Raw genomic sequence first — 11,791 nt, forward strand, 5'->3', positions numbered from 1 at the left:
TGTATGTTTTTCTCTCTCCTGCGCTGCTGAGTGTGCGCGAGCGTAATTTGACACCGTGCCGGTTGTGTGTGAGTGAAGCACCCCCTCTCTGTTTCACACACACACACACACACACACACACACACACAAACACATTAAAGGCGAGAACGAGAGAGAGAAAGAGAGAGAACCGGCACGGTGTCAAATTACGCATGCACACACATAACACACACACACTCTGCAGTGCAAGAGAAAGAAAAACACACACCCCCACACACACACACGGATTGATTATACCAGTAAGAGACGAGCACTAAGACCCAGCAGGGGAGATTATTTCCCCGCAGCGCCAGAGAGAGAAAAAACGTTGGCTCAGTAGTGATGACGCGACGCTCGGTGTCAAAACAAGAAGCGCATGGGTTATACATGATACTCGGTGCTCGTAAACCACGACAGCGCTCGTTTTTTAAGTAAAAAATTATTTAAAATCTTTGCTCGTCTTCCGGAACACTCGTAAACCGCGTTACTCGTAATCCGAGGTTCCACTGTAGCTAATTTCAAATTTACAAAAGCATTTTTTTAAATGGAAAAAAAGTGTGAGTGTTGAGAAGAAAGCTTTGGTTTAAAACCCCATCTGAAATCCCATTTGGTTGAAAATATTATTTTTCTGGGATTTTTCTTTTAGCCTTGGCACAAAGCATGTACATTGTATACCTCTTATAACTTTAAGAATTCTATACCAACCGAGAAGAATGGTGGTAAAAGCATCATGTTGTTGTCTGTAAAATGCTGTATGTAATGGGAATAAGATAGATAAAGGCAGATAAAAAGCAATTCTAAAAGGTGCTCTGAATGTACCACTGATGAAAGAAAAGAATAAAGAAAGAAGAAATATCCTTCTTCACATAGACTGTACAATAAATTGTAGATAGAAGATTACATACTCTGTTATATATTGAAGAAGATTAATCCAAGCAGATTATTATAGGGTCTTACATGCTGATGATATTTTTAACTACTGCTTTTACACATGACCATCTTTATTAAAGTGTGCCAGACAGACAACGAAAATTTGAAACCTCACAGATTAGATTTGCTCCTGCACTGACATCAGGGGGCCAAGACTAATCAAATGAAAGTCAGCCGAGCCCTTCAAAGTCATTTGTCAAAACAGAAAATAATTAGTCCTCAAGGACACTGATGTTGTTAGTACTCATTTTATAGGCATCTTCATGCATGATGCCACTTTGTGCTACTGCTTCGCTCTCCTGGCAACAGCAAACAATCACTAAACACCAGTGGAGGGAGAGCACAATAAGAGATGGTTAGTAATACCTGAATAATACCCAAATAAAAAAAAAAATCTGCACTATGGTCAAAATCAAATTAGCAACACAATAATAGCAAGGACAAAAAAAAAGCAAGGCTGTTGCGAAACAGCACAGAGAACCTGATCTGCCTGCATGATCTTTAAACTACAAAGGTAAGTATAGGAAATTGTGTACCTGGGTACATTCTGGCTCTTGATTTTGCCCGCAGCAGAGAAAGGACGAGTTTTCCTTCTCAGCAGCATCTCTGAAAGACTTTCTTAGGCGTTTGTTTCGTCTGCACTGCTTCTTCACTCATGTTGTTTGCTTAGAGCTGAGCAGGAGCTATGGTTGCACACAGTCCAACCCACATCTCACCTGAGTCTCAAGTTACTTGATATTTGAGCCTCGATCTAAAACAACATAGTGGTCCCCTCCATGCTTCTTTGTCTATTCAAAACCTTTTACTGGTACTTCAACTAATAAAAAAAATAAAATAAAAAAAAATACATTTTTTTATTGCTTTACATAGACTCTAATGTGAAGGGTAGGTTCAAACCTTTTTTAGTTATTTTCCTTAGAATTGCAGTGCTTTTGTTCATTTCCATCATTTTCTACAGTACCAGCTGGTTAAAGAAGAGACGATATTAAATACAAGTGTATAACCTAAGTGTTGCGCAGGTTATTAAAGTGTAATCACGTTTCAGAATCCAGAATGTACGAGGGGTATTCTAATCAAAACAGGACCTGTCGTCTCATGAGCAGAAGAATAGACCTGAATATATTCTGTTAGTCATGCCGGTAAGTGGCATGTGTCACCTACTACCGCATGGTGACGCTAACGTGTTAAATAATGGGTTCAGCAAAATGGCGAGCAACTGTGTCAGTGTAAGCAGGGAGCTGCATGCCGTGATGAAATTTATTGTGAATAAAGACGTAAAACTGGTTACCATTTACAGAAGACACTGGAATAAGTGCATTTATTTTACACAATCAAAAGTCCCTGTTTTACTTAGATACCTCTTGTTTTTAGTCATCTTTCATAACTTACAATTACAAATACAAAATTTGCATCCCAGAGGCAAACACACACACACACACACACACACACACACACACACACACAAACTCCAAATAAAATTTTTCTTCCAATATCAGTGTTTATTTATAATCCTCTTATACCACAGGAATTTGTGAAGGATTACAATTTCCTATTGATTAGGAACACATTTTACATTTTACACATTCATAGTTACATTAAATGTTGTGGAACAGATACAAACTGTTGTTCCCCAATCAAACTCATTTTTCTTTTTCTAGCAGTTAATAACAAAAACAAAATGCTAATTTTAATATGGATAAAAAAAATGCATTTCCTTAAGACCTTCACATGTAGCAAAAGTTTAAGTCACAGGCCTATTTTTGATTTATACAAAGTGTTAAACCCTTGGAGATGCTTTCTTTAAATGTTAAAAAACTGTTCCTTTACAGAAGCTTTACAGTATCATTGGTTGCACACTGTTTTGTGAGAAATGTTATTCATTAATGCTACTTTGAAACTACTGTTATCGAACATTTATAAAAACTTTCAGACCAATCAAGAAACATTAAACTGGTTGTCTAGTATGTATTTCTGGTGTATGTTAAGATGTAATATAACATGCAGGGGAAAACTTAATCTTTAACATCTACCTGAACAGCATGATCAATAGAAGCAATTTATTGTTTTCTTGCACACACAAATACATATCATGGGAATCAGTCACAAAGGGCCTGGCCAGACAGATATCCTGTCTAGCACTGCAGGAGGTTGCGTAAATGCCACTCTATCCATTATTTTCTTTTTTAAACAAGGGGGACGTGGCTTTTTTCGGAAAACTGTTTCCACCACTATTTTTTCTGTAAAAAGAAAAATAAAGTAAATCAAACCTTATAGATGGCTACATTTGATTTTTTTTTTACATAACCTTTCAATGAATGCTAAACAATGTTATTTAAGACAATAAAAAGTTTCGTCATGCTGTTGTGCTAAATATTAGCACAGATGTAATGGACAGCCATGTACAGAAGATATTGCAGCTGTGCTGATATTCAATACGACAGCATGATCGGAAGTGTGAAATTGCTTTTATACAACAGTTCTACAAACTCCATCTTTTGTCAACAAGTTTGTTTATTTTACCAGATATTTTCCTCTACCAACACATACCCTCCTGCGACTGGCAGAAGTAACTAATGAACTAACTAAAGTAATGTCTGGCCTTTAGGGGTCAAACCCCCATGTTGCGTAAAACGCAAAGCTTATGCGCTTTGTAGGGTGTACAGTCCTTTGTTTCACACACTAAATAGTGCCCTTAATTAGGGGTTAGAGAAGGATCTGGGATTTAGTCTTGTTTTGGATGTTAAGTCGACATAAATAAATAATTTGACTGGTTTTGAATGTGGGTTTTGGCAGGTAGCAGCTCTTTCCTCTTTGCAATATTGTGGACAACACCGTCCTAGTTTCACCCGTACTGATGACGACAATTAGTGTAATTATAGATTTTTACATTCAATTGTGACATGGAGTGAAACATTTACATCTAGGCATTGGGCAGATGCACTTATCCAGAGCGACTTACATTTTTATCTCATTATACATCTGAGCAGTTGAGAGTTAAGGGCCTTGCTCAAGGGCCCAACAGTGGCAACTTGGTGGTTGTGGGGTTTGAACCAGGGATCTTCCGAACCGTAGACCAATGCCTTAACCACCGAGCTACCCCTGGCTTCATGTAACTACATGAAACATGTAGTTAAATGTCCTAGTGCCAACATGCTCTTTATCACCACTTGTAGAATGCTTCCTCGTCCAATCAGATTACTCCTTCGGGACTTAATACTGTGTAACATTCTTTATATTGCTCACCGTTTTTAGATAAGTGCTTGTAGAAATGCTGGAGTTCCTGCGGCTGGAGGGAACTGAGCCCTGAAGCAAAGTCTGTGGATTTACCACCAAAATGCTTGTTATAGGTGGTCAAAGGCTTCATGCTTTCTTGAAAAGTGATATGCTTCGGAACTACTGTAGGGACTAAAACGTAGAAAGAAAGTTGAGTTATATACTGTAGTAAATGGCAAGTTTATTTGAATAAATAAAACAAATCTGGCAACTGGCATTTTATTTGAGTAGAAAATACTCAATATTAAATATTAAATTCTCAAAAATTAAATATTTCACCAGGAGAAAGTAAAGAATAAACAGAGTATTCATAATCAACATCTTAATGAAATGCATTGTCATAATAGTAATAACAATACATATGTTAAAAGTTATCAAAAAAAAAGTGAAATGGTACAATATAAAATAAAATTATATTTACATATTTAAATAATTTACATGCCTACCACATCTTTTTTTCATGTATGGTATTATACAGCAAAGCTCCTAAATTCTTAATTCTGATCATCAAACAGTGATTGATTTTCACAAACATCTGTGCTGACAGTTTAATGCATTTATTCTAATATGTTACCCACACAGGCTAAGACTAATAATACATATATAAAACAAAAGTATGTTGTTATTTACCCAAATAATTGTGTCATTTCTCATATGGTGATACAAAGAATTTTTGGAAGGGGTGCTTTTTCACTGTGGGAAAAGGCTATTTAATGATCTTTTCTGTAAGCCTACTGGCCCTGACTGTTCCCACATGCCTAAAGACATCTACAATCATACCGGTGCTTAAGCATTTTACTACATAGTGCTTAAATGACTTCCACCTTGTTGCAGTAACCCCCATTAAAATGAAGTGCTTTGAGAAAGTGGTTTTGAGTCACCTCAAAGCAGGTCTACCACTAACACTGGACTCCCACCTGTCTAGATCTGAACAGATCCACAGCAGATACAGTTTCTACTGCACTTCATTCAGCTCTTTCTCATCTGAATAAAAACAACATATATAAAAATGCTTTTCATACATTTTTAAATCTGCCTTTAATACATTCATACCCACCATGCTGATCATCAAGCTCCAGGGACTGGGTGCCAGCCCTTTTATGTGCAGCTAAATGTTCGACTTTCTTACTGACAGACCGCAGTCTGCTAGGTTGGGCAATCACATGTCCTCTGCCTTTATTCTGAACATGGGCATTACACAGGGCTGTGTGCTGAGCCCATTGCTTATGTCTCTGTTTGCCCATGACTGTGTGCCTCTGCAACTCCAACATGATCATCAAGTATGCAGTTAATTCCAGTGGCAGTTTACATCACCGACAATAATGAGTCCTTCTATACTGTAGCGAGTAGATTGGTAGCCTATCAGCATGGTGTTCCTCCAACAACCTCACCCTTAATGCTAAGTAAAACAAAGAGCTCATTTTGGATTTCCACAAATTATAACTCAAATTACACATCACCATCTACATCAATGAAACTGAAGTGGAATGTGTTCATGGCAACAAGTTCATCATGATTTCTGAGATCCTGTCCAGATTCTGAACGGTGTTATCATAACTTCACTTCTTTGTCAGAATGGAATCTTCGTCCTCATAGGGCTGCTTTCAGGGATCCATACAGGTGAACATCCAATGGAGCAAGATCAGAACTATACATTGATGTTTATCATGAGGTGATGTTTTAACACCTTAAAATAGTTTTTTTTTTTTTTTTGTCAACTGTGTGGGCAGAAGTGTGTGGATGTACATCGTCATGCAAGATCACAACGCCCTTGGATTGCAGTCCTCTGCGTTTAAACCAACGTTGAGGGTTCAGCTTATCAACAAGCATCTTACCGTAATGAGCACTTGTAAGGGTTAACCCCTAGAGGGCACTAAAACGCCCACTGATTATGTTTGTTTTGTTTTAGTTCCAGTGGGACTTTATTTCCTATAGGGCGCCTCGGTCAGGTGACAAGAGTGCACACCTGAATCGAGGCGAGTAATTTATTTTGATGATAAATAGCCTGACTGAACCTCATAAAACAGACATAAAACTAGACAGTATAAGTGGCATAGCTGAGGTCTCTCTCCTAGACATTTTTTTGTGGGGATCGATCACCATCTCGCCCAAACTGGCGTTAGTACTGGACGACAGCGAAGAGCAAGGAGAGAGAGAGGCGTGGCAGAGCTGGGAAGGCTGCAGGCTCGACATCCGGCGGACGCCATTCAGAGGTGACGCAGCTAGAGAAAACAGGTTCTCAGGCAAAAGGGAATCCCAGGAGGAACGACGGAAGAAGGAGGAAGGGACCCGAGAACTGAGAGCTTGGACAGCTTTAGCTTCGCGAGAGCAGCTTCAGCGCCGCTGCCGTTAAGCTCAGCAAGCGTCGTTTCAGCTCCGCAGCCTCCAAGAGCTGCATGCGTCGTTTCAGCTCCGCAACCTCCAAGAGCCGCGAGCGTCAATTCAGCTACGCAGCCTCCTAGAGCCGCGAGCATCGTTTCAGCTCCGGAGCCTCCAAGAGCCGCGAGCGTCAATTCAGCTCCGCAGCCTTTGAGCTCCGCAAACACTAAACCGTTAAGCTCAACGAGCGTTGCTTCAACTCTGCAGCCTTCAAGCTGCATGGACTTCATGCCAGCTCCTCAACCCGGCTTTGAGAACGGCACGCTTTTTCCTCTGCCTCCCGGCTTTGAGGATGTCGTTTCAGCTCTGCAGCCGCCAAGCTCCGCGGACGTCGCTTCAGCTCTGCAGCAATGAGCTCCGCGGACGTCGCTTCAGCTCTGCAGCAGTGAGCTCCGCGGACGTCGCTCAGCTCTGCAGCAGTGAGCTCCGCGGACGTCGCTCAAGCTCTGCAGCAGTGAGCTCCGCGGACGTCGCTCAAGCTCTGCAGCAGTGAGCTCCGCGGACGTCGCTCAGCTCTGCAGCAGTGAGCTCCGCGGACGTCGCTCAGCTCTGCAGCAGTGAGCTCCGCGGACGTCGCTCAGCTCTGCAGCAGTGAGCTCCGTGGACGTCGCTCAGCTCTGCAGCAGTGAGCTCCGCGGACGTCGCTCAGCTCTGCAGCAGTGAGCTCCGCGGACGTCGCTCAGCTCTGCAGCAGTGAGCTCCGCGGACGTCGCTCAGCTCTGCAGCAGTGAGCTCCGCGGACGTCGCTCAGCTCTGCAGCAGTGAGCTCCGCGGACGTCGCTCAGCTCTGCAGCAGTGAGCTCCGTGGACGTCGCTCAGCTCTGCAGCAGTGAGCTCCGTGGACGTCGCTTCAGCTCTGCAGCAGTGAGCTCCGTGGACGTCGCTCAGCTCTGCAGCAGTGAGCTCCGTGGACGTCGCTTCAGCTCTGCAGCTGCCGAGCTCCGCGGACATCGCTTCAGCTCTGCAGCTGCCGAGCTCCGCGGACGTCGCTTCAGCTCTGCAGCTGCCGAGCTCCGAGAACATCACTTCAGTGCTGCCGCCAAGTTCGGTGGACATCGCATTAGCCCCGCAGTCACCAAGCTTCGCGGGCGTCTTGCCAACTGGGCTGCGTGGTCCTAAGACCCCAATGCCAGCCACATCACCCTGCGTAGGGGACATCAGCCCAGAATCAGTTCTGCCAGCATCAGGCCTAGAGAAGCCAGTTCTGCTGGTCCTGCAACCCCGCCTACGAGACCAAACTCAAAACATTGGGGTGGGAGTCCTAAACCTCCGGTAACGCTCCAGAGGACCATTTTTTAAGGGGGCGTACTGTAAGGGTTAACCCCTAGAGGACGCCAAAATGCCCACTCATTATGTTTGTTTTGTTTTAGTTCCAGTGAGATATCCCATAGGGCGCCTCGGTCAGGTAACAAGAGCGCACACCTGAATCGAGGTGAGTAATGCCTCAGTCAGGCATCTAGCTTTTGTTGTAATTATTATTGTTGTAGTATAGTGTAGTGCTGTTTGTTTTGTTGTGAAAAGTATTATAGTAAAGTTTCAAGGTGCTCTAATAAAAGGGCTTTTTGTTTTGTGTTTAATAAAAGAATATATTGAACTAACAACTTGCCTCTGCAACTATGGCACGCTCACACTCACGCCAGCAGAGAGTTCATGACTGCACTAATGATTATTAAAAAAGATTTCTGATAATGTTCCAATACTAGCCCTTGAGAATCCCAATCCAAAATCATCACTAGTTTCCAACTTCCCCAGAACCAAATCTGATTGATCAGCAATGGGATGCTCATGAGAAACAAGTTCACTCCACAGAAGTCCCCGCGCCCTAGCAAGACCGCACCCAAAGGATCTGCTGCTAACGTCCTTGTGCCAGACACAACATAAAACCAACAGATGCCCGTATAGAGCCACACCCCAAGTTGCCAAAGCCATCCCAGTGGCACAAGGTGAACCCAAAACCTAGGCGGTTATAATTTTAATGTTTTTAATGTTATGGCTGTTTGAAGTGTGTGTTTATGTACACTATGAGGTTTGTTATGGTTTCACAATAAAACATATCTGGACATGTTGTTACACTAAAATAATATAATTCAAGATACCAGAAAGGGAAGGCATCAGGATGTTACTCATTAACCCGTGTTGCATCAGCACACCCTGTTGTTGTTCTTTTCTTTTAATTATTAATTGTACATTTCTATTTTAATTTTTTTTTAATACTGCTTTTAGTAAAACAATTTCAGATTTTATTTTACATGACAAGTTTCTCCCGCTTACCTATCCCCTTTGGTGCCTCACGCTGGGATATATTTTCCCGAAATTCAGGTCTCCAAACCGGGTAATGATAATTGTATCTCATTTCAGTCTGGAAGCACTGAGGGACCTCAGGAATGTGCTTAACAGGGTCTAGGGCTCTACGGTTTGTCATGATCCCTACATGTGAGAGAAAATAGAGCACCTGAGACAGCAAAAATGCTCAGTTATAGACAAGTTGGCATGATAAACTAATGACGTATACTAATAATATAGTATGTAATAATGTATATCACAGATATATTTTGTAAAACCAAAGACCAATTTTCTGGCTTACAACAAAGAAACCATTCCAGCATGACTATTTCAGTAGAGTTAGTATTCCTACCTTGAGGGATGCCCAAAAAGTCAGTTCTGTATGTTGACTTGTACTGTGCAGACAATGCATGTTTGACTTCATCCTCAGATGGGGGGTTTTCACAAAGTTTCAGTCCAGGGGGAAGCTTCCATACCATAAAACCCTGAACGTCAAAACATTTTTGTTGGAACTAATGCAATACTCTGTATACTGTGCATTTGACTAATTTGATTAAAAAATGCATTCTCAACTTAAATTCCTAGTCAGAATTTTGGGAAAGAGTTTTCCGAGTTTAGTACATGACATAATTTAACTATGCCTGCTCACATCAAAAGTACAGTAAAAGCAACACTTGATTTAGATCTGTCAAAATACATACATCTTCAACAAATCTGACAAATGTAGAACTATACAGATGGCTGTTTTAATGCAGTAAATAAGCATCAACCCTCACAATTACTCTTTTGTAAAAAGAAAAAAAATAATAAAAGGATACATATATAATCACTTTTTTGTAGACAGAATCTTTTGAGATCAAAATTATGTAATTATGTAAAAAAAATTCATTTTATCAGCTCTCTCAGGTCAGATCATATACTATTTGCATGTTCATGCATTCTTATCACTGCAGCAATATTTGCATTGTGGTAGGTGGTATGCAAATGCTAGATGGAGTAAATGAAGCCGCATTTTGCATTATGTTTTTTTTTTTTTTTTTTGCCACCATCTGCTAATAAAAACATCCAAACCACTACTGTAAGTCAGTGTCACTGTTCTAAAAATCTTCTGTCTTCCAAATAACATCTGGGCCTAACTTTACATTTACAGATAGGGTACAGTGGGCTCTTGTGCTCTCTGGGTAGGAAGGATAGCATCTGATGTATCAGGCAAAGTGACACTAGCCAATCAAAATGCATTAATATAGAAGAGGGTAGATAGTACTTTCATACAACTGTGTGATACTGCCCTGTTATGCACCGTGAGTAAGAGTTTGAAAAAATGCAGTGCCTTCTTGTGTCTCAGGGGAAGCATGTGTAAGCCTGCCTTCTCCCCAGCTGGTTTGTGGGAAAGGATTTGCACATGATCAAAAATTGGGCGAAAATGCAGGAAAAGAAATCTCATAAAAAGTCAAGTGGGATTTTATTGTGATCCCTGAATATAAATTATGTACAGTGGAATGAAATGTCATTTCTCTAGGACACAATACAGTACTATATTACATAAAACTACATGAATTGCAAAAACTATGAAAAGCAAGTGCACTTCAATGAGTACATGTAACAATATACCTAAAACAAAAGATACACAGAACAGCAAATACACCTATAATGATGAAACTACTAAGCGTACACACAATGGGTTTATTATGAGCAAACATAGAAAGTTTTTGTACAGTTAAGGGTGAACTACAGTCTATTGTGGGTCACAAGAAAACTTTCTGCTGTAGGAACTCCCAGATATTTACAGATTTCTACATATGCTTTGGTTTTTCCTGGAGATTACTTCTATGCAAAAGCACACATACATTGACTGTAAACAGGTAAATAGATTTTCTTCACCTGGCTTGGGTGTGGGTTGTTTCTTCTGTTTCCTGAGGCCGTCCCGGTCCGTATACACTCAGGCTTAGATGGAGGTTTCCAGCAAAAATCTTCACTATACACAGTTACACCAATGGGTTCGTCCAAAGCATAGGGATTTCTATAGGTCCTGGATGTAGCTGGTCTTAAAAAACCAGGGTAAGAGAAGAAGTTGAACAATCCAATGTGATATTTATAATAGCAAAAAAACATTCGCTCTTTGTTTTATCCGTTTAATATCTAAAACCTGTTTGATTTTTTTTGTTCCTTTTTCCGAATGGTAGGCCTACCTTAAAACTTCAATTGGTGAACTGGGTCTGCCGACAAAATCCCTTTTCTGTGAGGTCTCATATGGGTCCCACTTTCTGTCATCTTAAAAATGATAATCCATACAATGCTGTTAACCGAGGCCACCAGAAAATCAAATTCAGAGGTCTAGTATTACTAAACTAAACCTTAAATAACCCCGCAATGCTCTCAGTGTGTATAAAAAAATAAAATAAATAAAGCTTTAAAATCTCACCACAGATGGCCATGTCTTTTGTCCTAGACTAAGTTGTCTGGCCACCTCTGAAACCCTTTGCTGTAATAAATGGGTAAAGAAATTCTGGTCGGTTAACTGCGTCCAGTTTATGATGCATGCATGATTAAAGAGAAAAAAAAATAAACCAAAAAAAAAGAAATAAACTAAAACTAAAGATTTCTTATTTATACCAGTCTTGCTCTAGGGACACTTACCTTTTGAAATGATCTCAAACAAGATACGCTCTGGTGTAGTGCAGAGAAAGTGCGTTGTTATAGGAGACTAACAACAACAGAGAGGGTGGTGAGAGACTGGTGGACTGCAGAGTTGCCAGATTGTATGGCCAGAGTTCAACATTTGAGCACAAAAATTCCTTATGAATTTGGGTCTTCATTCACAAGATACTTTATTCTATATATATTCTATATTGTATATATTCTATATACATCCTTTAGATTGTGATTTGTGTCTCCCTCAATATTGCTG

The 11,791-nt window shown here is 40.6% G+C and overlaps 2 protein-coding genes across 2 annotated transcripts in view; both read right to left on the reverse strand.

The window, feature by feature from the left end:
• The window catches only part of wdr95 (WD40 repeat domain 95), a 32,743-nt gene extending 31,191 nt beyond the window's left edge, over positions 1–1,552 (reverse strand). The window contains exon 1 of the mRNA XM_053507815.1: positions 1,485–1,552. Within this exon, the coding sequence (XP_053363790.1) occupies positions 1,485–1,552 (68 nt within the window). The remainder of the gene's footprint in view (positions 1–1,484) is intronic.
• A 931-nt stretch (positions 1,553–2,483) lies between these two features.
• Positions 2,484–11,379, reverse strand: LOC128533639 (testis-expressed protein 26-like). The gene is made up of 7 exons (XM_053507923.1): positions 11,306–11,379; positions 11,073–11,154; positions 10,765–10,927; positions 9,236–9,368; positions 8,872–9,027; positions 4,192–4,353; positions 2,484–3,185 (listed from the first exon to the last, which is right to left on the reverse strand). The coding sequence occupies exons 1-7, from the start codon at positions 11,316–11,318 to the stop codon at positions 3,049–3,051; spliced, it is 846 nt and encodes a 281-aa protein (XP_053363898.1). The 5' UTR covers positions 11,319–11,379; the 3' UTR covers positions 2,484–3,048.
• Positions 11,380–11,791: the final 412 nt, after the last annotated feature.

Source organism: Clarias gariepinus, chromosome 11 (genome assembly GCF_024256425.1).
Source record: "Clarias gariepinus isolate MV-2021 ecotype Netherlands chromosome 11, CGAR_prim_01v2, whole genome shotgun sequence".
Taxonomy (NCBI): domain Eukaryota; kingdom Metazoa; phylum Chordata; class Actinopteri; order Siluriformes; family Clariidae; genus Clarias; species Clarias gariepinus.